This window comes from Protomyctophum parallelum (genome assembly GCF_964188405.1).
Source record: "Protomyctophum parallelum genome assembly, chromosome: 11".
NCBI classification, from domain to species: Eukaryota; Metazoa; Chordata; class Actinopteri; order Myctophiformes; family Myctophidae; genus Protomyctophum; species Protomyctophum parallelum.
In genome coordinates this window covers 47,000,398-47,025,888 of record NC_139707.1, presented here as the reverse complement: position 1 = coordinate 47,025,888, position 25,491 = coordinate 47,000,398, and the positions used below count along the sequence as shown (strand labels likewise).

At 45.1% G+C, this 25,491-nt stretch overlaps 1 protein-coding gene across 8 annotated transcripts in view; it reads left to right on the top strand.

Annotated features, from left to right (window-relative positions):
* Window positions 1-25,491, top strand: part of obsl1b (obscurin like cytoskeletal adaptor 1b) — an 89,034-nt gene that overhangs the window by 31,064 nt on the left and 32,479 nt on the right. For 7 of the 8 annotated variants that reach the window (XM_083777062.1, XM_083777061.1, XM_083777060.1 and 4 more), the window contains 14 exons: window positions 124-399; window positions 1,966-2,244; window positions 2,570-2,848; window positions 3,131-3,406; window positions 4,926-5,201; window positions 5,320-5,592; window positions 6,433-6,708; window positions 7,242-7,517; window positions 13,361-13,636; window positions 15,249-15,527; window positions 17,110-17,382; window positions 17,894-18,160; window positions 20,187-20,459; window positions 23,262-23,528. In XM_083777062.1, the coding sequence (XP_083633188.1) occupies window positions 124-399; window positions 1,966-2,244; window positions 2,570-2,848; window positions 3,131-3,406; window positions 4,926-5,201; window positions 5,320-5,592; window positions 6,433-6,708; window positions 7,242-7,517; window positions 13,361-13,636; window positions 15,249-15,527; window positions 17,110-17,382; window positions 17,894-18,160; window positions 20,187-20,459; window positions 23,262-23,528 (3,846 nt within the window). The remainder of the gene's footprint in view (window positions 1-123; window positions 400-1,965; window positions 2,245-2,569; window positions 2,849-3,130; window positions 3,407-4,925; window positions 5,202-5,319; window positions 5,593-6,432; window positions 6,709-7,241; window positions 7,518-13,360; window positions 13,637-15,248; window positions 15,528-17,109; window positions 17,383-17,893; window positions 18,161-20,186; window positions 20,460-23,261; window positions 23,529-25,491) is intronic. The other variant, XM_083777063.1, reaches the window with a different exon arrangement.

Genomic DNA, 25,491 nt, shown 5'->3' with positions numbered 1-25,491 from the left:
TTAAAGGCACGTACATAACATCAACCCAAATTGGAGTATAATCGCTTCATCGGGGAACATATAGACCAGCAGCCATCACATTTTAACTGAGTAACCAAATATTCTTTATTTAACCCCGTATAGCTCGACCTCTGAGGTTCTCAGCAGTGTCCGAGGCCGAGCGGAGACAGACCGTCATGGCCGGTTGTCCCGTCGCTCTGCAGTGCGAGCTCTCTGACCCCACTGGCCACGCCCACTGGTACAAGGACGGAGCGCGCCTCCTACCTCAGGGCGGGGTAGACGTCCAGTCAGACGGCGCCCTGAGGCGCGTAGTTGTCCAATCGGCGGGCCCGTCTCACTCTGGAGTGTATCGTTGTGAGACGCAGGATGACAGCGTCCAGTTCACTGTGGACGTAAAAGGTGACGCTCAGAAACGACACGCTACTAGACCAGATATGCTCACGCCGTGGCGGCCATCTTGTTGTCCAGATGGCCCCGCCGTGTGAATTATTGGTCTATAGACTGTGTGCTCTGCATTCATTGGCAACTAACTATACCACAGTTGTTTGGCTGATTATACCTAACTGAAGTTAACCCATTCTGACCTGAGATCAGATTCATACGAGGTTTCCACTGGACACACACTGGTCTGATTAACCCATTCTGACCTGAGATCAGATTCTAAAAATGTCAGTCGTTCTTCGAATTTTTCAAAAAATAGCAGACCTACAAGCTCGTAGCGCGCGCTATGAGCTTGTAAATCTGCTATTTTTCAATAGCTAAAGCATAACATGATGCGGACACCAAAATGGGTGCCCGTTCAGAATGGGTTAATCTCCGCTGCCCTTATTTGTACAATATAAAATCATTTTGTATTGTATACTGTACAAAACAGATTATTTTGGCTTATTAAACTCTTAAACATGGGGATATAAAAGTTAGATCTATACATGTTTAAAATGTGTCAAATCATCATTAACATGCTGCCATTGTCTGGCCCCCCAAGAAACATACTTCCCGTTTTTGAGAGGCGATGGGCCCTCCTGTGTGCAGCTTTTAGTGTGTGTGCAAACACAAACAATGCCGTTGACAATGAATGGACTGCTTGTGTAAACACAAACATTTAGGTAACACCACAAACATTGAAGACGAAGGTGAGGACGCAAATACAGATTAGCCCGGAATGAGATGATTCATTATGATGATGTACGATGATAAGAGCGCCCCTCACTTCACACGGGTGTGATTTAGTTTTTCTCCTAAGATTACGTTTTTTGGAAGAAATAAAATTCAGATCATTGTAGAGAGAGACAGGAAACCAAAGGGAAGAGAGACCGAGGAGAGTCATGTGAGAAATCTCTATCTATCTCTATCTTCTAATTAACCCTATAGGGTGAAGTAGAACCCAGGTCCGCACAGGAGCATACCGTATATAAATATGATTTGAGCACTTTCTGGCCACGTTGACATAAAAGGACATGAGTACTTTTGCATGCCAGAATGTGTTCAGTAGACATCAACACTTGATCTATCTTAATCTTTTTCCAAGAGCACACATTGTCTGTGTGTTAAACACACATTCTTTAGTGGCTAGCCCGTTGAAAACCATTCTTCTTAACGCCATTCTTGTGTCTTGTCCGCAGTGCTATTCATGTCAGCGTGTGGCCACTGTGTGTAAAACTACACCACTTGACTCTTGTTCTTATGCTGCTCTTAATTTTGTATGTTTGCCATGTTAATGTGTTGTGTCTGGTCTCTTGTGTATATGTTATATGTTCAATTCTTTGTCCATCTTCCTGCTTGCTTTAACTTGAGATTATTTGTAATTATATCCGTTGGTTTGATTAGTTAGTCAAATTGTTCATTAAAGTTAGCATTACTGATGCACGGCTAAATCCTGAGTGTAAAAACACTGTTGATGTTTTGGGACTTCCACTGTGTATGATCCTATAAAAACGTTCTTTTTGCACTCAATGAAACCTGTAGATCTCCCCGTGAGGTTCTCAGAGCTTCCGGAGGCAGAGCGACACAAGTCCATCCGGGAAGGCTCTCCCGTTGTCCTCCACTGTGAGCTCTCTCACGATCCTTCGGCTCACGTCCGATGGCACAAGGACGGGGTCGGTCTTCAACCGCAAAGCGGAATAGAGATGCGATCCGAAGGTCTGACAAGGGAGATATTCATCTCTTCTGCCGATCTTACACATGGTGGAACCTATGAGTGTTCGACGGAAGACGATACCGTCACGTTTAAAGTGGACATTGAAGGTGACTTGTGTGTGTCCTGTCCTGTCCCCCGTAGGCTATACTTATCTTCCCGTCCTGTCCTGTCCCTGTAGGCTACTTATCTGTCCCTGTCTTGCAACGTATCTTATTTCTGCATATGAAATAAGCTTGCGCACTACCGCTGTAGTGAATGTAAACGTATATGGCTTTAATACTAACCTTCATTGTTCCTGAATTGCTCTTTTGGTGAGAATGGAGAGTGACAACAATGTGCTTCAGTTTGGCTGGTAAACCTTTTGCTCAGCAGCACTTTTGACCAATTGTCTTTTTCTTCAAACTCTTCCCCTGCATAAAACACCGTTTGTAGGCAGATCGCCACAGAGGATCATGCCCGTTCCAGCGTCCGAAAGTTGTAAATCAATTGTCGTCGGTTCTCCGATTATCCTCCAGTGTGAGCTCTCGGATCCCATTGCCCAGGTCTCCTGGTTTAAGGACGAAGTGGAGCTTTTTTCCAAAACGGGCCTGGACATGAAACGGACTGGATGTTCCAGGAGTCTCGTGATTAACTCTGCCAAGTCGTCTGACGCTGGCCTCTACGGCTGTAGACTCGCTGACGATGTTGTGACATTCCAGGTGGATGTCCAAGGTGATTTCATTGCTTTGATTGCATCTATTAATGATGTTCAAAGGGGTTTTCATGAACGTGACGTTTAATTAACCAGTTGTCCATAAACCTAGTGCATCTTTTCCCCGTCACACTTTCTAGACAGAAACATCTGGAGCGTTAATTTATTGCATGTGTAAAACAAAATATCCGTAAGAGATTTGTAACAACTGATTTGATTTGTTTCAATACACGAACAACAACATAATCTGGCATTAAAACAAAAATGTTTTTAAACCAAAAAAAATAAAAAATAATCCGCAGCCACGCCCACAAGGTTCTCAGCACTTCCAGAAGTCGCCAGAAACAAATTTGTGGAAGCGGGCCGCCCGATTACGCTGCGATGTGAAGTCACAGAACCTACCGCCCACGTCCACTGGTCAAAGGACGGAGTCGATCTGCTCCCGCTGAGCGATATTGACATCCAATCAAAGGGGAGTTTGAGGGCGGTTGTCATCGAGGTGGCGGAAGTGAGACACTCCGGAGTTTACAGCTGTGAAGCTACGGACGACCGTATAGAATTCAAGGTGGATGTTGCAGGTGATCTTGAGTATTTTGAGTTTTGTCACAAATCACTAACTCCCTGTCATATTACGTGTTTGGGCTCCTCGTGCAAACTTTGAGCTGTACGAGTGTCTGCTGGTCAAGCCTCGTTCAAGCTTAGAGCTGTACGTGTGTCTGCTGGTCAAGCCTCGTGCAAGCTTATTCAACTTGCTGCCTTTGGCTGACTCATACTGGCTTACTGTGGTCACTGTGTAATGTTGATACAATAATGTGGCATGAACAAAATGCTGTGGTTATTTGTACTCAATAAGAACAATCGTGACATACTGTAAGTGTAATGTACACAAACTGAATCTGAGGTAGTGAACCACAGATTCACAACACGTGAGCTCTCCGGCGTCCCTATTCTGCATGTCATAATAGGCGAACGTTCAGAGAGAATAGGTTCATTCACAGATAATGTGAACATCGGGTGAAAATACTATATGAATAAACAATCTGCAAGCTCAAAACTCATTGTAACGTGAGCTTGTAGATCGTCCAGTTGTCACTATTTGACGTACAATGACGTGTATAGGGGGTTAAATTGTTGAAAACAATAGCGGCGTCCTACCGTGTGTATTTTACCTAGAGGCACAGCAATTCAGTTGTATATGAATTCCAGCATGTTGAAGGTCACATACTAGATTTGAATACCTTTTGTATTAACATGAAATTAACCCAAGCACCTCATAGCTCCAATTAGGCCACCAGCTGTTTCAGAGACTGCACGGCGGCCCGCGGCCGTTGAAGCTGCAGGCCACCCTGTCACACTCCAGCAGCGCGACCAATCAGAACCGTCGGAACCTACGAGCCACGTCCGTTGGCATACGGACGGAATGAAGCAGCTCCTGCCACAATTTGGAATCAGCACCCAACCAGACGGCAGTGAGAGAACACAGGTTGTCCAATCAGAATCCGGACTGCACGGTTGTAAACAAGACGGCGGTTCAGATCTCAAGGAGTTCTATGTGGAGGTGAAAGGTGACACACAAAGCTTCTCCATAGATGCAAACGTTGTTTGTGACGCCGGCCACTAATATGCCATTTTCAGACTCCATTGATGTGTGATCCTCAAAGCCATCGACATGTTTCATTTCACTTTGCTGCTCTGGGAGCCACAACACCATTCCTCTAATTCATCACGAGGCATTTGTCGTCCTCCACGGAGTTCACTCAGCAGTCATCTTCCCTCTCTTAATACAAATGTGTTTTTCACCTTAACATTTGAATGCCGTTCATTTATATTCTAAACATTTTTAGGCCATCAGCAGGAGAAAAGAAAAGGCATGAGATGACGCTTTATTTTTCCCCACCTCACAAATCTAATGACACTATACTTCCTTATTAACGGTTTCACTTTGCTTCAACAGTGAATGTTGCAGTCCTGTCTAAAGCCACCTATAGACAATGAAAAGGCCTTGAGCTCAGCATGGCTAACCTTTGGAGAAATGATGAGCGTGTGTAAATAAAAATAAGAAATCACTGATTTGTTTTAATGTACTGTTCTTCACAGCACCACCGGTAACGTTCACCGACGTCCCCGAGGAGGAGCTTTTCAAAAGCGTCGTGGAAAACGAACAGCTCGTTTTGTCGTGCAAAGTGTCGAGGACCGACGTCACGGTCCAGTGGTACAGAGACGGCGTTGAGATACAGCCCAGTGACAACATCACAATGCAGGCAGACGACACCGCAAGGATTCTGACTATGCGTTCGGCTCAGCTGTCGGACACGGCCACGTACACGTGTCGCGCCGGAGACAGCGCGTTAATGTTCAAGGTTAACATACGAGGTGAGAAGCGTTCATGGCTATTCGTAAAACAATTATGTACTGAGAATTGTACTGGAATTCAAGTACAGGTGACCTGACCTTTTAAAATGTGCCCCCCACCCCCCTCCACCCCCTAAAGAACCTCCGGTGAAAATAGTGTACCCCAAAGAAGATGTCCACCTGGACCGCCACGTCCCAGAGGAGATCATTCTCAGCTGTGAGCTCTCTCGTCAGAACGGGGTTGTCAACTGGTTCAAGGATGGCCAGAAGCTGCAGGACAGCGAAAACATTAAGCTCAAGGTGGAAGGCCCGTATCGCAGGCTAAAGATCCTCTGCAGCGGCGTGGAGGATTCTGGGGAATATGTCTGTGACACGGCGGACGATTCCATATTCTTTCATCTTGGTATTACAGGTAAATGTACCTGTACATATTGTGGGTGTTTGTTTAGTGTGTCCAAATTGTGGTCCTTTCTTTGAATCAATCAATCCAGACAGAGTTCACCCCCAACTATTGTGAGTCAATCAACAACTATAATTATCTGTTGTGTTCACAATCATAACCATGCATTGTTTATGGCAAGATAGCGATATTGACATCCGAAACAATGACTATGAAAACATTAATCAGGTTTATGTATTGTGTATATCGATTGCCAGGCCAGTGCTCGCCTACTAAATCTATTATGGGAATAGTAGAAACGTGATAGAATATTTGTCTCTGTTAATTGTTGTATTATGACTACAATGGTAGAACTACAGTATAGACAATGTTTCATCAACAATGAACTGAAAGGAAAATGAACAGCATGAGCGTTTCTCTTTAAGGTGCTTAGGGTTAGGGTTTTTGTCTTTTACATATTTCTTTTGCAAAACTATAACCAATATTTTCAATGTCTCACACAAAATGATATTGGCAGGGCGATGCGATATGTAATCAAATCAATGGCGTACATTTCTCCCTGTGTTGTTGACCGGGGGTCCCTCCCTCGGACCGGGGGTCCCTCCCTCAGACCGGGGGTCCCTCCCTCAGACCGGGGGTCCCTCCCTCAGGGGTCCATACTCGTGTTCCCTCTCCTTTTCCCCCTCCAAATCTCTTGGCTGAAAATAGCCGACCTACAAGCCATGTCCGCAGAATGTTCGTCTATATTCTGTCAGAAGGTTCGACCCATTATGACATGCCCAGAACAGGGACGCTGTAGCGTTCATGTGATTAACAACAAGAGGGCTAAACTTGCATTAATGTTTCCTCCAGAACCTCCGGTACGGATCGTGTCTCCCAGCCAGCCTCAGATGGAGCTGTGCCAGCAGACGTCTGAGAGGATGGTTCTGAGCTGTGAGATCTCAAGGCCCAACGCCGTGGTGCGCTGGTACCGAGACGGGCTGGAGGTGGAGGAGAACGCCAACCTCATCCTGGAGGTGGACGGCGTTTACAGGAGGCTCATCATACCCGAGACCACCGTCAAAGACTCGGCGGAATATGTGTGTGACACCGCCGACGACTCCATGACCTTCTTTGTAAACATAGCAGGTATGGACTCTAACGGACGCTATGTGAAATAATCTTACAGTAGGTCTCTACACCACATCTCTTTGCTGAAATAGCCATTTTTGCCAATTATTGCCCCAGAAAAGGGGCACTAATTAAGAGACAGAAACAATTAAGCTGTATCTACAAGGAAGTACTTCGTAAAAAAGCTGTCAAGATAGCAAACAACCCCTCTCATCCACTCTGCAGGGACTTCGAACTACTTCCCTGCATGGTACAAAGTACCAAAAGCTAACCGTAACATTTAAAATAATTCCTTCATCCCAAACGCCATTAACACTACATGACATGTCTTGCTAGATTTGTTGTTTTTCAATGTATTTGCCACTGTTGTCCTGCACTTTTTTGCCATGAGAAAAAAAAGTGTTGGTGTTGTTGTAACAGTTTTTGACCAAAGACAAATTTCCACACGTGGACAATAAATGAAAACTAACTAACTAACTAGGTTTTCATGTGACTAATTAGATCAAAGTAACCCCAGATATAATAATGTCACACTTTCCATTTTCCTTCAGAGCCTCCTGTGCGTTTCGTGCGTCCGAGGAAGATGGCGAGCGGAGTGGAGCAGCTTGTCGGGACGACGTTGGTTCTGGACTGTGAGGTGTCCAGATCTAACGCTGACGTGACCTGGAAGAAGAACGGCGAAGAAGTGGAAGATTCCAGAAAGGTCACCATCCTCGAGGACGGGGTGATGCGCCAACTGACCATTCACTCACTGACAGTAGCGGACGCTGGGAAGTATGTCTGTGATGCAAAGGACGACGTGATGGATTTCCAGGTCAACGTCAAAGGCAAGTCATTTCCATGTTGTTGTTGTTTTTTTGGCATAGCTCTGCAAGAGACTAGCCATCTGTGAGAGGGTCTCTGTGTGTCATATGTCTGTAACTAAAGAGACTAGCCATCTGTGAGAGGGTCTGTGTGTGTGTGTCGTATGTCTGTAACTACAGAGACTAGCCATCTGTGAGAGGGTCTCTGTGTGTGTGTCGTATGTCTGGAACTACAGAGACTAGCCATCTGTGAGAGGGTCTGTGTGTGTGTCGTATGTCTGTAACTACAGAGACTAGCCATCTGTGAGAGGGTCTCTGTGTGTGTGTCGTATGTCTGGAACTACAGAGACTAGCCATCTGTGAGAGGGTCTCTGTGTGTCATATGTCTGGAACTAAAATCACAAAGCCGCTGGACCATTTTTATACATTGAAATATTACATTTTAATATATATTTTTTCTCTCTTTATATAGAAGTCGTAGCACACAGTCATAGAGCGGTTGAGTCACACACCCATAAGACATATAATGGGCCTGAGAAAAGAGATTAGCCATTCGATGTAGAGTACAAGAATAGATTAGCTATTGCATTGGATGGGATGGATGTTGCTACAATATGCAAACTCGCAACCAATGAGAGGACACATGAAAAATCGCAATCAACTACAGGCGAAAGCTATGCTCCTAATTCAAACTCCTTTAAGTAGGGGTGTGCTGTGGATTTTTAAGTGGTGCAAACCACTTCTACATCCAGCTTACAATGTCCGTGTGCCTGTTTGTGTACCTGTGTCTGTGAGCATGAGAGGTGTGCGCATGCGTGAAATTGGAACGAGAGAAGTATGTGACATGGCTGCCACCTGCTGGACGCAAACGATACATGAAGAAATTGAAACGATACAGAGAAGAATTTGGAACGATACAAATTGGAACGATACAGAGAACCAATAGACGGGAGTTGCACCACTTGGTTCACACTGGTGTGATTTTTTTAACTAGTAAGGCAATGTCGTGTGCATGCGAGCGATCACTATTCGAAATAACCTCTTAATTAATGTACTGTAGGCCTAATCATTAACCCAGGGGTTCTCAACCTTTTTGGCCGGGGACCCCCGGACATGCTTTGGCAATGTCTGAAGACCCCCGCCCCGCCCCTTCCCGACCCCCAATATAAATTGACTGCTACAATAACCTTAACACATTGATTGCTAACTGTTGAAATTCTACTCAGGATTGCTTCTGCTAAGCGATTAACATTGGACTTTTGAACTTTTTAGGGGCCCACAGCGAGGGGCCTCTTATAGCACATCGCACATTGCATAAATCAAAAGGAAGCCAAACTAGTCCACTTCAATTAAAAAAAAAAAATATGATTCTACCATCTTCCATTCTGGAGATATTGACCTTTTTCTAAAACCTGCTTTTCACTGCACGCTGCTCTTTTGAAAAAACAGCAGAGATACGGAAGGTTGAAGTTGACAGACATTGACAGACAGATATAAAAATGAACACAAATAATATCATATACATACTACACACTGAATGAAAGCCCTGAATGTCTACTTTTAGGAGGAAAACAAATACACATGGTCCCATGTATAGTTTGTCAGTAATTGGCTGTTGAATGCAGCTTGCGCCCACCAGAGAGGATTTCAGAAAATGCATGGACCTGAAGAACCATTATTCACAAAATAAGGCCTATAGCGACATGTACATACTATATACCGTATGAAACAGAAGACTCTCTGCTTTCATAAGAAAAATACTTCTACTGTAATAATAATACAAATCACACCCCTGTGAAGTGAGCAGTGCAATGTTGCACAACATTGCACTGCTCACTTCACAGGGGTGTGATTTGTATTATGAAAGCAGAGAGCATGAAAGCAGAGAGTCTTCTGTTTCATACGGTATATAGTATGTACATGTCGCTATAGGCCTTATTTTGTGAATAATGGTTCTTCAGGTCCATGCATTTTCTGAAATCCTCAGAGTATTTTAGACAAGACAAGGAACTGACAACTAAATATTCACAAAATAAGGCCTATACATACTATATACCGTATGAAACAGAAGACTCTCTGCTTTCATAAGAAAAATACTTCTACTGTAATAATAATGAAAATCACACCCCTGTGAAGTGAGCAGTGCAATGTTGCACTGCTCACTTCACAACATTGCACTGCTCACTTCACATGGGTGTGATTTTTATTATTATTACAGTATTAGTTTTTTTCTTATGAAAGCAGAGAGTCTTCTGTTTCATACGGTATATAGTATGTACATGTCGCTATATGCCTTATTTTGTGAATAATAGTTCTATAGGTCCATGCTTTCTCTAATCAGACCAGTGTGTGTCCAGTGGAAACCTCGTATGAATCTGATCTCAGGTCAGAATGGGCTAAAGTTCTCTCTGAAAAAGAGAATTTTATAAATGAAATGGATTCAATAGTCTAGTATTGACAAACAGTATATGGGATATGTGTATTTTATTTGTTTTCCTCCTAAAATTAGACATTTAGGGCTTTCATTCAGTGTGTAGTATGTATATGATAATTTATTTATGTTTATATCTGCCTGTCATGATAACGTCATGATGATGATTCTATGCACATAATTATGTGATCATTGTCTCAGTAAACAAAATCAACAGATCGTTTCAGAACGATAGCATAACAGTGACTTGAGAGGTTGACATGTCTGGACATGAACCACAGGAGCGACTCAACTCGCAGTGGGGGGGGGGGGGGGGGGGGGGTTCCACGACATGTCTGGACATGAACCACAGGAGCGATAAGCGTAGCCCGGCTGGCTGTGATTTCGACAAAATGACAGACAACACGATGGCTTCCGCAGCTTAGGATTGTATTAGTTATCCATTACAAACGGGTCGATTACGTCCCAGACGCCTTATCACTGCAATTGGCTGGCGAAGGCGCTATGGCGATTATGGTGATCAACTGCCGAGAATCTTTTTTCCGAGAATGAGAGTAGCATTGCAAACTGCAAAACGATCGATCGCAACTCGCAGTGTGGGGGGGGTTCCACGGTGTGATATCTGCTAGCCTAGTATACTGCTTCTTTGTCCAAACATGGCTGACGCGACGGCGAAAAAAAGACAGTTGGTCAGATGTATACTGCTTCTCCTATGGCGGTCCTTCGAGAATACGTCATTCGTTTCGCGTATACCTGTCCGTGTGCGTGAAATGGCGATCGACCGTTGGAGATTATTCTTGGTTTATATACGGGTTTATATTTCCGAGAATGAGGCGGCAGACCGGTGAGTTGTCGTTGGAAAGAATTAGAGAGGGCTGTGTCGAGTGGATCTGTGTGAATGAGTGGGGGGGGGGGGGGAAGAAACTGTAATGCGATGGAGAGATGCCTCGGGAGAAACCATGTAGAAACAGGAGGGGAAGGGGAATCGAGTGTATTCACAAATTTCACACACACACTAGAAAATGGGTAGCTCCATTTTAGATCCCCTGATCTGCGTTGGTCTATGCCGTGTGCAGGACGGCGATGCCGCCTCCCCAGTACGTCGTAATGGATACGGCATGCCTGGAATGTGGTTAGACCAGGCCTCTTTTCAGGAGGTGGGGGGCTTTTAAACTCCCGGATCTCATAGCGGATCTTTCTGGAGATGATCGGTGTTACATTATGTGTTGTCCGGGCGTCAGAGAAGTTGATGTACAGTATACAGTAAAAACACCAATAAAACGCTTTAGAGCGTGATGCGCAGACGGCGCTCGAGATTAATAAAACGCTTTAGAGCGTTTTGCGCAATCGATGTGTTAACTAGAAAAAGTGCCCTTCTGGGCACAGGTCTCCACCAGGTTATCCACAGATCCGTGCAGTTAGAGGTAAAAACACTTTTCGGCCAGTTATAGCGCCACCTTGAGGCTGAGTTGAAATTGTTCATGTGGCATTTTGTCCTCAGCCTAGTGGGAATGTGGGTGCACAATTTCAGGGAAATCACGCGATGTGTTCATGATTTGCAGCATTTTGTTTGAAACTGAGCACTCCTATGAACTTTGGAAGCCAATCTTAACCAATCAGGATGGAGTGTGAGAAATCTGAAAGACCGGTTTGGTTGAATGGCTCTAGAGAGACTGTGTACCAATTTGCGTGATGTTTGGACAAAATCTGTAGGTGTGCTGTGCAAAAACCTGTTTTGCACAAAGCGGCCTCCTGGTGGCGCTATAACAGGCCGTTCTGGAAAGTTTGGGGCAGAGGTTCATGGTTGGCATCCAGGGAGTGTGTGTGCAAAATTTGGCATCGACCGGGTTAACGGTGGCTGAGATTAGCTGGTCACGGACGGACACACGGACACACGGACACACGGACGGACGGAGTGCAAAACATACTCTCCCCATGCCTTCGGCTGGTGGAGACAATAATACAGGCAGAGACAGAGACAATAGACCATAAATAAATACTGGAACCAGATATAATTAGGGAAGGTGCATGTACTATGTGTACTATATGTAGACTTCATTTCCAGTTTCCAGCCATTCAGTTGCAAAAAAGAAAAGAAAAAAAAGGGGGGGGTGGAGGGTTATAATTTGGGGACCCCCCCAAAATAATTTGGCGACCCCCTGAGGGGTCACGACCCACAGGTTGAGAACCCCTGCATTAACCCACAACATTCTGTACATCCAATCGTATTCCCTTCCTCTTACTTGTATAATGGGGAAACATTTGTGTTAATAATTATGTCACTTCTGTAATTTAATTAGTTCGTGAATCCATCAGCCACTGTTATCCAACTCTTTAGACTACTTCAGACACCTAGAGTAGGCTACTTAGTAGATCGACATAATTGTTGATATGCAAAGGTCGGTCATTCCTGTTATTTCAAGCTGTGACACTCAGCGTCGATCGGCAGGTGTTGTTAGCGAGGTTAGCGAGGGGCGAAAACTGTGACTGCGCTTGGAAACGACGTAGGGCGACGCCCTGGAGAGCACAGCCCTACTGACAACGACCAGGGTGACGCCCTGGAGAGCATAGCCCTACTGACAACGACCAGGGTGACGCCCTGGAGAGCACAGCCCTACTGACAACGACCGGGGTGACGCCCTGGAGAGCACAGCCCTACTGACAACGACCAGGGTGACGCCCTGGAGAGCACAGCCCTACTGACAACGACCAGGGTGACGCCCTGGAGAGCACAGCCCTACTGACAACGACCAGGGTGACGCCCTGGAGAGCACAGCCCTACTGACAACGACCAGGGTGACGCCCTGGAGAGCACAGCCCTACTGACAGTTTACCTTTAACCCTCTAACACCCGCATTAATTTCTACTTGCAAAAAATAGATTTCAACCTTACTACTACTTTGTACTACTAGGACTAAGACTAAAAAATATGTTAAAAAAAATAAAGTTTGATGAAAAATGTATAATAATTATATAATAATATAATAAATTAATAATTTACATTTTGGGGATATCTTTCACAATAATGAATAAAACATGTTATATACATTCTAATGGTCACAAAAAAACATATTACAATTATTTTACCTACTTTTATTAGGGTAGAGGTCAAAAGTCTTCAAAAATGTTCAAAATTGCACAGTCCAGAGTCCAGAAATTTTTTATTTGTGTGAATTTCAGCCTCTGTGGGGGGTATTTATATGCAAATATCATGACCAATGGCATTGAAATGGCATTGCAATGAACATCACTGATGACGTTTAGGTTAAAAAAAAAAAAAAAAAAATTGTAATTAAATAAAATAAAATTGTTGCTAAAAAGCAACGCTGGGTCTTAGAGGGTTAAAGAGTTCCCCCTCATTTAATAGTAGGATTATAAATCTGCCAAAATAAGAACATCACTTTTAACAGAAAAGTTTCCTCGTTTTTTTTCTCAGAGCTGCCTGTGACAATCCTGGGGAAAACGGAGGCCAACACAGAAAAGCAATTCTTGGTATCGGACGACATCATTCTGGTGTGCGAACTGTCGCGGTCGAACGCGTCCGTCTGCTGGTACAAAGACAAGCAGCCCGTCGGCGACAGCGAGCGCTGCTGCAGCGAGGAGCAAGGAGCCTTCCGCTCGCTGGTGGTCCTGAGCGCCGGCCTGGAGGACTCAGGGGAGTACAGCTGTGACGCCGGGGACGACAACATCCTGTTCTACATCACCGTCAAAGGTCATTAACATTACGTCACTCCGTCCATGCGTTGTGTTCAAAATGTCTCGAAGATATACATCCCCATTTTCATCTCTTGATCGATCTATGGAAGCCAAATGTGATGCAGATATCCTGTGTGTCAATCTAACGACTGATCCTAGAGAAGATGGCGGACACATTCTGCGCTGTGATTGGCTGAACATCATATAGCGGCAGAGGGAGAGAGAGAGGGGATAGACAGAGCAGCACGGCACAGCACAGCACAGCACAGCACAGCACAGCACAGCACAGCACAGCACAGCACAGCACAGTACAGTACAGTACAGCACAGCACATTACAGCACAAAACAGCACAGCACAGCACAGCACAGCACAGCACAGCACAGCACAGCACAGCACAGCACAGCACAGTACAGCACAGTACAGTACAGCACATTACAGCACAAAACAGCACAGCACAGCACAGCACAGCACAGCACAGCACAGCACAGCACAGTACAGTACAGTACAGCACAGTACAGTACAGCACATTACAGCACAAAACAGCACAGCACAGCACAGCACAGCACAGTACAGTACAGTACAGTACAGCACAGCACATTACAGCACAAAACAGCACAGCACAGCACAGCACAGCACAGTACAGTACAGCACAGCACAGCACAGCACAGCACAGCACAGCACAGTACAGCACAGCACAGCACAGCACAGCACAGCACAGCACAGCACAGCACAGTACAGTACAGCACAGTACCAGCACAGCACAGTTCAACTGAATGGCTGGAAAATGGCAATTATGAGTTTACATAGTATGCATAAACTTTCCTTAATGATTATATCTGCTTTCAGTATTCATTTATGATATATTTTCTCTATTATTAAAGGTATATTCAGTGATTTCACTTAATTCAAATATCACTTATTTTTTTGTTTTGTTGTGATAATCCTCTACTATAGAGTGTGCTGACCATATAAGGAGTTCCTCCCTGTCCCCAGTTAACCCCTGGGGGTCGTTTTTGACTCTCTATCCTGATTGGACGAAAGGCTGGGTCCCAGGCCAAAAACGAAACCTAAGGTTTTTTGAGTGAAATCACTGAATATACCTTTAAGGTTATGTCAAATTTGCAGTCAATTTGTATTGGTGGTGGGGAGGGGGGGGTGAGGCGGGGGTCGCGAGACATGGCCAAAGCATTTCCGAAAAACGTTGAGAACCACTGCAGTACAGTACAGTACAGCACAGCACAGCACAGTACACTGAGTATACTGTACAGAGTACTGTGAGGCATACAGCCGCCTCACATGCCTACGTGTGTGTGTGTGTGTTAGTTTGGCTGTACTTATGTTAAAATAATAAACCGTTAAAAATAATGACTTATCTCCTGTTTCTGTAGCCATGAGGCCCATAGGGCAGGAGACTAGGGACTAAACCCCCAATCCAACCCTTGATGCTGAGTGTCAAGCAGGGAGGCACTGGGTCCCATTTTTAGAGTCTTTGGTATGACCCGGCCGGGGATCGAACCCCCAACCTCCCAGTCTCAGGGCGGACACTCTAACCACAAGGCCACTTCCGTAAAATAATGACTTAGTATTGCAAAATGATGTAAAACGGTATTGTATCTCCTACCTCCAGAGCCTCCTGTACGCATAGTTGGAAACTCTGGCACCCCGGAGCGTCACATCCTGGTGGCCGGAGACAACCTCCTTCTGGAGGTCGAGGTGTCGCGGCCCGACGCCGCCGTGCGCTGGCTGTTCAACGACACGCTGCTGGAATCGGACGACGATCGCGTTCATATCGAGAGCCACGACGTCGTGCGAAAGCTCGTCCTTTCGGGACTCCAGGCCTCGGACTCGGGAGAGTACATCTGCGACGCCGTCGATGACAAGATGATAACGCTGGTCGAAGTTCAAGGTAGTGTTTTGCTTCTACATCGCTGTGATGCGATGTAGAGCTGAGATTGAAGATGTCACCTTCATTCACAAAATACTAGTGATGTCAGGTTGAAAGTGGTTAGTCTGCCTGTGGGTTTTATAGATATTTAATCAATAAAAGTGTTAAAAAGAGCATGTGAGTAAATACTGTAGGCAGTGTTGTTTTCGCCGACTAAAACTAAGACGAAAAATGTTTGTAGACTGCCTTTTTTCACTGATGAAAACTAAATGGAAACTAAATGAAAACTAAGCCATGATGACTAAATATCATAGACTAAATATACTGACAATTTCGTCAACAAATAAAAACTAGACTAAAATATTAGGAAGGGACTAGTGGACAAGAGATCCAGTGTAAGTCATGTTACACTTGGTTGCATTCTGAAAATAGCAGATCTACAATCTATCTACTGTAGATCATCTATTTTCAGCAAGTGAAAATCAGTCATTACGACGGCATCAAGGCCCGTCAAAATACATTTTGTTCGACTAAATCAACAGTAGATTTAGTCGACTAAAATCTTATGATATTTAGTCGGCTAAAACTAGACTAACACTAAAACATTCCAGGGGACTAAAATGGGACTAAAACTAAATGAAAACTATTCAAAAGACTATGACTAAAATCAAATTTTGCTGACAAAAATACTGACTGATAACTACAATGCCGTACGAAGCCAAAGTGCAGTAACAACGTATGTATGTATGTATGTATGTATGTATGTATGTATGTGGTTAAAATGGGTAGGGTTTAAAAAAAGGCAAAAGCATGCTCTGTTGCACTGGCCTAAAAGTGGGTCCTTAAAAACTGCTTCAACTTCTGAGATGTATGTATGTATGCATGTATGTATTTAAAAGGGGGGCTTTTTTGTAAAATTCCAACCCACAATACCTTCATATATTTAAAAAGAATACCAAAATAGGGTTACCAGTGAAGGGCAACATGCCTATTCACTGGGGACTATGCAAGGCAGAGGCGTCCAAGTTAGACTAGACCGCATATGTATGTATGTATGTATGTATGTATGTATGTATCCCAAAGGTCAAATTAGACCTTTTCATTTTGGGGGATAAACAATTACCTCAAAGAACAAAATTACAAGTAGTGTAATATCACTTATTTATTTGCCAATATCTCATTGGGCTGTCCAGTTGAAGCACTTTTAAACCCATTATCGGCCTTAAATGTCCATTCACGTAGTTTACTGCACTTTGGCTTTGTAGGGCAGTACGTTATACATCATATGCATATATCCATTGGAACTCAAGTTTTTACTTTATTTTATTTTTGGACGTACAAAGTTTAGTCAAAGGGCCTTTTCATACTCCTATTTTACAGCTGTTTCGGCGCTGTAGTGCCGAAATGGTTTCGGCTCGTCAGACATTTTCAGTAGCACCGAAGAGCCAACTTTAGGACGCGAAACCACTTTAGGACCCCCCCCCCCCCCCCAACCTCAAATTACGTCACATTGTAGGCTCTACAGAGACAGTGATGATATATATGTTTCTGCTTTTGCTATGATGCTGATGATTCTTTCTTTCTTTCTTTCCCTCGCCCACAGAGCTACCAGCCCAGTTTGTCAATAAACACACAGACACCGACATCTCTGCCTACGAAAGCGAGAGTGTCACACTGTGTGCGACAGTAAACCAAGAACGGGCCAATAACGTCCGCTGGCTAAAAGATGGCCAGTTGTTGGACGAAGACAACGTTCACATCTCAAGCGAGGGTAAAGACCATCATCTCACCATTAACCCGCTGCGTGTGTCAGACAGTGGAAAATACATCTGTGACGTGAATACAGACGAGATGCATTTCACTGTCTCCGTCAAAGGTAAGGAATCAACCGCCCACACATTTCCATAATCACTGTTCTAATTGCACTGATTTCATGCACTATAAGCAATAATATGTCAAAATGTGAATGACCTTTTAATTATTTTGGTGTTCAGACAACCAGTAATGGGTAAAACGCTCCCAAAAACGGTGTTGTCTCTGTGACACATCCAGGGGCCGCAATCTGCATTCAAAGATGTTCCTAGAAGCTTTGTCATTGGTCGATTTGCCCGTCTGCTTCCTGATTGGTTAGTCATTGCGACCGGATTTCTTTCGACCAAAGAAAAAGCTTCTAGGAACATCTTTTGAATGCAGATTGCGGCCCTATAGATGTGTCACAGAGGCACATTTTTTGGGGCTGTTTGAATACCAAAAAAATCTAAAGGTCATAACAATTTTAACATTTTATTGCTTATAGCAGCTTTAAATAATTAAAAAAATATGTTACAACAAATCCCTGAAACAGTCATATTTTCAATGATCTTCAACACGTTCTATTAAAAAAACAGAAATGCCAGTGAAGTTCACCCAACGCCTGGAGAACGTGGTGGCCATGAAGGGCGGCAGCCTCACGCTACGCTGCGAGGTCAGCAAGCCCAAAGGAGACGTCCAGTGGCTCAAAGGTGGTCGGGAGATCTGCCCCAGCCGGAGGCACACCATACGGGCACAGGGCCGCGAGCGGAGCTTCACCGTCCACACGCTGGAGGACGAGGACGCCGCGGAGTACGCCTGTGAATCCACGGACGACAAGACCTCCGCCACCGTCACGCTAGAAAGTAAAACGTCCATTTACATTTACATTTACTGTATGTACAGTATACTTGTCCCTACTCAGTTTTTTTAAAATATATTTTTTATCCCACGATTTTGTAACCCATTTTTCACCCCTGTGTCAATCATCTAATGTGATCCTGGGCTCTACACACCCTCCACCAACCTATTCCCCATATATGGGGGACAAGGGGAGAGCAACGGACTTGAACTCATGCTTCCTTCATGCCTGAGTGTCCAAGTTGCTCCTTTACACCTGACAGGGGGAGTTTCCCTGGTTGGACGTAGCGCGTGGAAGGAACACGTTATTCCAACCAGTTCCTTTCCCCTCCTTGTCCCTACTCTGGCCATGTTATATAATAGGCGGACTTGTAGATGAGGGGGGGCCAAGGATGGACCCCTGGGGGACCCCGGTCAACAAAGTAACCAAATACAATGAAGTACTGTACAGTACAGTGGTTCCCGAAGTGGGGTCCCAGGGGTCCTTGAGGGAGTTCCAGGGGGTCCCCAGCTAAATAATAGTTTGGAACCAAATGGATATGTAACTCTGAGTGTACAAATGGAACCGAATGGACCCGTTTCTCAAGAGTTAAATTAACATTGATTTTACATTGTAAATTGGGGGTCCCAGAGATAGAAATGCCATTAAATGGGGGGACCGTAGACTAATGCATGTCAAACTGGGGGGGTTCTTGAAATTAAACGGGTTGAGAATCACTGCTAGAGCTGTAACAATCTTCTCATGGGGGTCCCTGGCATCTTTTCAAATGGGGGTCTGCGGGGGAAAAAATAATGTCAATTTGGGGGTCCTTGATATGAAAACGTTTGGGAACCACTGCTGTACACTATACTGTAGGGTTTTAAGTGCTTTACCAGGTACAGTCAATACATACAGTATACAGTATGTAGGCCTACTGTACATTTGCCATAATTCTTCATACCCTGACAGCTACTTTGAAGCGGTTATGGAGGACTTAATTTTTTTAAATCATTTCCATATATTTAGTTTTAAGAAACGGATATTGTTGTATAGATATGGACTAGAATTTGTCTCTTAAATAATAAAAATAACAACATAAATTAAAATATTAGCTCCAGAGTCGGCCGTTTGCAAAAACAGCGAGCTCCCATTTCTAGCATCTTGCTGCGTAACTATTCCAAACATGGTTTAAAATAACTTTTCAATAGACATTTGTAGGCTCCAGAGTGGAGTACATCAATTAAACAAAGCCGTAAATTGATGTCATCGCGCACACATTCATTAAACAATGAATCAAAAAAATGCTTTGGTTGTTGTGCCGAAGCACTGGCGGTGGCAATCAGATCAGATTGCAAAACATTTTTAGGTTTATTATGTTTATACTTTTTGTGATCCATTTTGACAAACCTTTGTTGCTACCCCTGTCTGGAATGCTCATTAGCAGCAACACTCACAAAACGAGATCTCCCCATTTCTACCGACAGCTGACTCTGGAGCTAATGTCCACTGGCATCGCCGGCATGTAATGGGCCATTTATATATAGGCTTAACGCCGCAGAAATCAAAGTCATCAAGCCATGAATATTATTTGTCAGTGATGTGAACCTCTGTCAATCAAGGTGCGGGAACCCCTTTTGGTGTTTTAAGCATTATGTTATAATGCTTTAGCGATTGAAGAACAGCAGATCTACAAGCTCATAGCGTGGCACTCGAGCTTGTAGGTCTGCTATTTTTGAGAAATCGTGAAAATGTAGTGCAAATCTTTGAATATATATTCTTTCAGAGCAAACGTTTTTAACTAAAATCTTTGCTTCCGGGGGTTCATGTAATAACATATTTTCAGACGGGGGGTCGGTGGCCAATTAAATAATAATCTTGTGGGTCCTTGACATGAAAATGTTTGATAACGACTGACATGGAAACATGAGGTTTTTCAGAAAACCGTCAGGATTTAGAAGACATTTTGTAGAATCGTTCCCAGGTCTAAAATGGGTTATTTAAGGAAAAATAACTAACTCAAGGTGATCTAACTAACCCTCCATAACCCTCAGCTCCGCGCATCGTGGAGTTCATCGCCGAGCTGCACAACTTCACGGTGCGCGAGGGGGAGGACGTGACGTTCAAGTGCGTGGTTTCGCCGGAGGACACCCGCCTGGCGTGGCGCCTGAGGGGCGCGCCGCTGCCCCAGAACGACCGGCGCTTCGCCGTGTCCAGCAACGGCCTGTGCCACACGCTGAGGGTCACCGGCTGCCGGGTGGCGGACAGCGGCAGGGTGACGGCCGACGCCGAGGGACTGCTGTCCGAGGCAACCCTCCAGGTACAAGGTGAGTCGTTCACTAAACCTCTAGGTACAAGGTGAGTCGTTCACTAAACCTCCAGGTACAAGGTGAGTCGTTCACTAAACCTCCAGGTACAAGGTGAGTCGTTCACTAAACCTCCAGGTACAAGGTGAGTCGTTCACTATACCTCCAGGTACAAGGTGAGTCGTTCACTAAACCTCCAGGTACAAGGTGAGTCGTTCACTAAACCTCCAGGTACAAGGTGAGTCGTTTTGCTAAACCTCTAGGTACAAGGTGAGTCGTTCGCTAAACCTCCAGGTACAAGGTGAGTCGTTCGCTAAACCTCCAGGTACAAGGTGAGTCATTGGCTAAACCTCCAGGTACAAGGTGAGTCGTTGGCTAAACCTCCAGGTACAAGGTGAGTCGTTCACTAAACCTCCAGGTACAAGGTGAGTCGTTGGCTAAACCTCCAGGTACAAGGTGAGTCGTTCGCTAAACCTCCAGGTACAAGGTGAGTCGTTCACTAAACCTCTAGGTACAAGGTGAGTCGTTCGCTAAACCTCCAGGTACAAGGTGAGTCGTTCGCTAAACCTCCAGGTACAAGGTGAGTCGTTGGCTAAACCTCCAGGTACAAGGTGAGTCGTTGGCTAAACCTCCAGGTACAAGGTGAGTCGTTCACTAAACCTCCAGGTACAAGGTGAGTCGTTGGCTAAACCTCCAGGTACAAGGTGAGTCGTTCGCTAAACCTCCAGGTACAAGGTGAGTCGTTCACTAAACCTCTAGGTACAAGGTGAGTCGTTGGCTGTGCCCCTCCAGGTACAAGGTGAGTCGTTCGCTAAACTTCCAGGTACAAGGTGAGTCGTTCGCTAAACCTCCAGGTACAAGGTGAGTCGTTCGCTAAACCTCCAGGTACAAGGTGAGTCGTTCACTAAACCTCCAGGTACAAGGTGAGTCGTTCGCTAAACCTCCAGGTACAAGGTGAGTCGTTCGCTAAACCTCTAGGTACAAGGAGAGTCGTTCACTAAACCTCTAGGTACAAGGTGAGTCATTCACTAAACCTCTAGGTACAAGGTGAGTCGTTGGCTAAACCTCTAGGTACAAGGTGAGTCGTTGGCTAAACCTCTAGGTACAAGGTGAGTCGTTGGCTAAACCTCCAGGTACAAGGTGAGTCGTTGGCTAAACCTCTAGGTACAAGGTGAGTCGTTGGCTAAACCTCTAGGTACAAGGTGAGTCGTTCACTAAACCTCCAGGTACAAGGTGAGTCGTTGGCTAAACCTCTAGGTACAAGGTGAGTCGTTGGCTAAACCTCCAGGTACAAGGTGAGTCGTTCACTAAACCTCCAGGTACAAGGTGAGTTGTTTCGCTAAACCTCCAGGTACAAGGTGAGTCGTTGGCTAAACCTCCAGGTACAAGGTGAGTCGTTCACTAAACCTCCAGGTACAAGGTGAGTTGTTTCGCTAAACCTCCAGGTACAAGGTGAGTCGTTCGCTAAACCTCTAGGTACAAGGTGAGTCGTTCGCTAAACCTCCAGGTACAAGGTGAGTCGTTCGCTAAACCTCTAGGTACAAGGTGAGTCGTTCGCTAAACCTCTAGGTACAAGGTGAGTCGTTCGCTAAACCTCTAGGTACAAGGTGAGTCGTTCACTAAACCTCTAGGTACTTTAGAGGGACGGGGAATGTGACAGCCGTGTGACGACTGAGGAGAGTCAGCGAGAGGACCAGGAAGTAGGATTATAGCCTGCTTAACCACTCCCCCCTTCAAATCACATTCTATCTATGTGGGCGACTGACTGTGGCTCAGGAGGTAGAGCAGGTCGTCCAATGATCCGTGGGTTGGCGGTTCGAATCCCGGCACCCCCTCCTGTCGACATGTCGAAGTGTCCTTGGGCAAGACACTGAACCCCAAATTGCTCCCGATGTGCTGATGGGTACCTATATGACATATGTATCTATGTAAAGCGCCATGGATAAGGCGCTATATAAATGCACCATTTACCATTATGTGAAGGATAAAATTACCAACTCTCCATTTACCTGGGGACCACCAGGAAACCCCTCAACCCTCAAGGACCACTGGTATAGAGCACCAAAGTCCACAATGCTCATATATGAGACAATTTTAAGATGACCCAATGTTATTACTTCTGTGAACTATAGGCGGTGAACGAGAACTTTGGTGTTTGCAGAGGCCATGAAGGAATCAAATCTGAACAGCAAAGTCGTCCAATAGTATGTGATAAATAATGACCCGGGCCTTTAGACATGTTTAAATTGTTGAAGAGGCGCCTTTGACGGCCGGCGCTTAGCAGCTTCTCCTGTTAGGATTCCTCTGGTAACTGACAGAGACAAGTGGCACAGTGGCTCTTTGTTGGAGGGGAGGGGAGGGGGGTGGGGGGGGGGGGGGAGGTCACTGTCCTACATTACAGGATGCAGGGCTGGTGAGATGTTACTGTACAACTCTGTGGTTGAGTCTAAGTTGAAATGATTTGGTTCGATGACGGTAAAACATACTTTAAACCCATTTTGGACAGGAACCCCTTTTGGTGTTAGCATTATGTTATGATTTAGCCATTGAAAAATAGCAGATCTACAAGCTCATAGCTGTATATGAACCTTTCATTCATTTCCTTGCTGTTATTTCTCTTCTTTTTTTTTTTTTTTTTAACTGTTGTGTTTCTTGGACTGGCTATTTGTAAGGTTTGTAATGTTGGTGCTGCTTTGTACTGAACCTAGATCTTGTACGATTTTGAAAAACAAATACAAATTTCAATTATATATATAAAATAAAGTTCACCGTTGTATTGTCGGCCTGACTAATCTCCTAAATCATGACAATGTCACCGCTCAGAGCAACAGGTGCTGTTCACCCGCTGCATGGCGCCCGTGGTGGCCGAGGAGCTGAGCGACGCCACGCTGGAGGTGGCGGTCAGCCTGGACGGCGGCGAGGTGCGGTGGATGAGGCAGGGCGTGCTGATCCACCCCGGGGCCAAGTTCACCGTGGCGGAGGAGGGCCGCGCGCGCAGCCTCACCGTCCACCGGCTGGCCCTCGCCGACCGCGGCACCTACAGCTGCGAGAGCCTCCACGACCGCACGGCGGCCACGCTCACCGTGGAACGTGAGTCTGTCTCTCTGCTCCGCACGATGTTGTTGTCGTCACTATGCGCCGTTGTTGCCGAACAATCTGCATGTCGGCTTATTTTTATGGCCGTTGGCCACCTAAACACTGCGTCTGCCAGGGTCCTCCAGGGTGGTCCAGGGTGGTCCAGGGTGGTCCAGGGTGGTCCAGAGGGCCCAGGGTGGTCCAGGGTGGTCCATCTCGGCGATGAAAATAGTCGATCTACAAGCTCACAATGCGTCACACAACACATTGTGAGCTAGTACTGTAGGTCGCTGAATGTTCGCCTGTTATGACAATCCCACAGTTGGGGACGCTAGACTAGATGTGTGGATGCTATCCTGTAACGGTCACAAATCTGTTTACGCGTATGCAGAAACACAACCCTATAGCCTCCATGCCGTTCGCTGGTGCTACTGCTTTTGCACTCCATAAAGGACTTACGTTTGGGCATCTTCTGGGGATTAAGACGTACGTACTCTACGTGTTAAGTTTCTCTTTGTGCGTGCTTCGTAGGTGACTTGGTGGCTGGGGGGTGAGTTAGAGGCTGTTCTTTCAACACTGGCGTGGGTGGGGAAGGGAAACAGTCTGGACTTCAGGCTGCTGTTGGCACCTCCTCCCAATTTGGATCTCCTCTCTCATTGCATCTAAATTTACCCACTGGCCTTCAAAACTAAGGTTGTTGTCATCAGGTCTCCAAAATAAACACTCCTTTTTTTTTCCCCACAGGGAATGCCTATCCGTCTTGGTATATAAATGAAAAATGTTGGAAGTTTTGAAGCAGGATTTTGTGTAAAGCCTGGTATTGAAATGACAAAGATATCTGCTCATCCCGGTCTGCTGTTAAATATTTAGTCTGTGGTTATACTGAAGTCTACAGAACATGGGGAAAGCACACTTACAATGTATGCTTTTGGCAGACACACGTAAGCATAGCGAGTGTGAAATCAGAATAAATGGCATGAACTCTAGCCAACAAACAATAGGCTTAATACTACATAGTCTCATAAATAGAGCGAAAAGAAAACAAGTTAGCGCTTAGAAACCAGGATAGGCTACTAGGTAAACATCAAACGGGAACTGCCCATAGATCCGAAGTCCCGTTGGCGAACATGCACTTCTCCCGTGCTTGCGGTTATGTTTAGGTTAGGGTTAGAGATAGGGATAGTAATTTATGTTTAGGTTAGGGTTAGAGATAGGGATAGTAATTTATGTTTAGGTTAGGGTTAGAGATAGGGATAGTAATTTATGTTTAGGTTAGGGTTAGAGATAGGGATAGTAATTTATGTTTAGGTTAGGGTTAGAGATAGGGATAGTAATTTATGTTTAGGTTAGGGTTAGAGATAGGGATAGTAATTTATGTTTAGGTTAGGGTTAGAGATAGGGATAGTAATTTATGTTTAGGTTAGGGTTAGAGATAGGGATAGTAATTTATGTTTAGGTTAGGGTTAGAGATAGGGATAGTAATTTCGGAACAATGAACCTTCTGACTAATCAAACCCATCAAACCTCAGTATCTGTCTAAACGACATGTTTTTAAATCTAGCAAAACATGTAGACAAGTAACCAACATAGACCTGCATATAGTATACCTTCCATCTATCAAAAAAACAAGTGATACAAGAAGAGATCTAGGGGGTGCTAGGGGGTGAGGTGGAGTATGAAGAGGTGAGTGCTAGGGGGTGAGGTGGAGTATGAAGAGGTGAGTTCTTAGTGCTAGGGGGTGAGGTGGAGTATGAAGAGGTGAGTTCTTAGTGCTAGGGGGTGAGGTGGAGTATGAAGAGGTGAGTTCTTAGTGCTAGGGGGTGAGGTGGAGTATGAAGAGGTGAGTTCTTAGTGCTAGGGGGTGAGGTGGAGTATGAAGAGGTGAGTTCTTAGTGCTAGGGGGTGAGGTGGAGTATGAAGAGGTGAGTTCTTAGTGCTAGGGGGTGAGGTGGAGTATGAAGAGGTGTTCTTAGTGCTA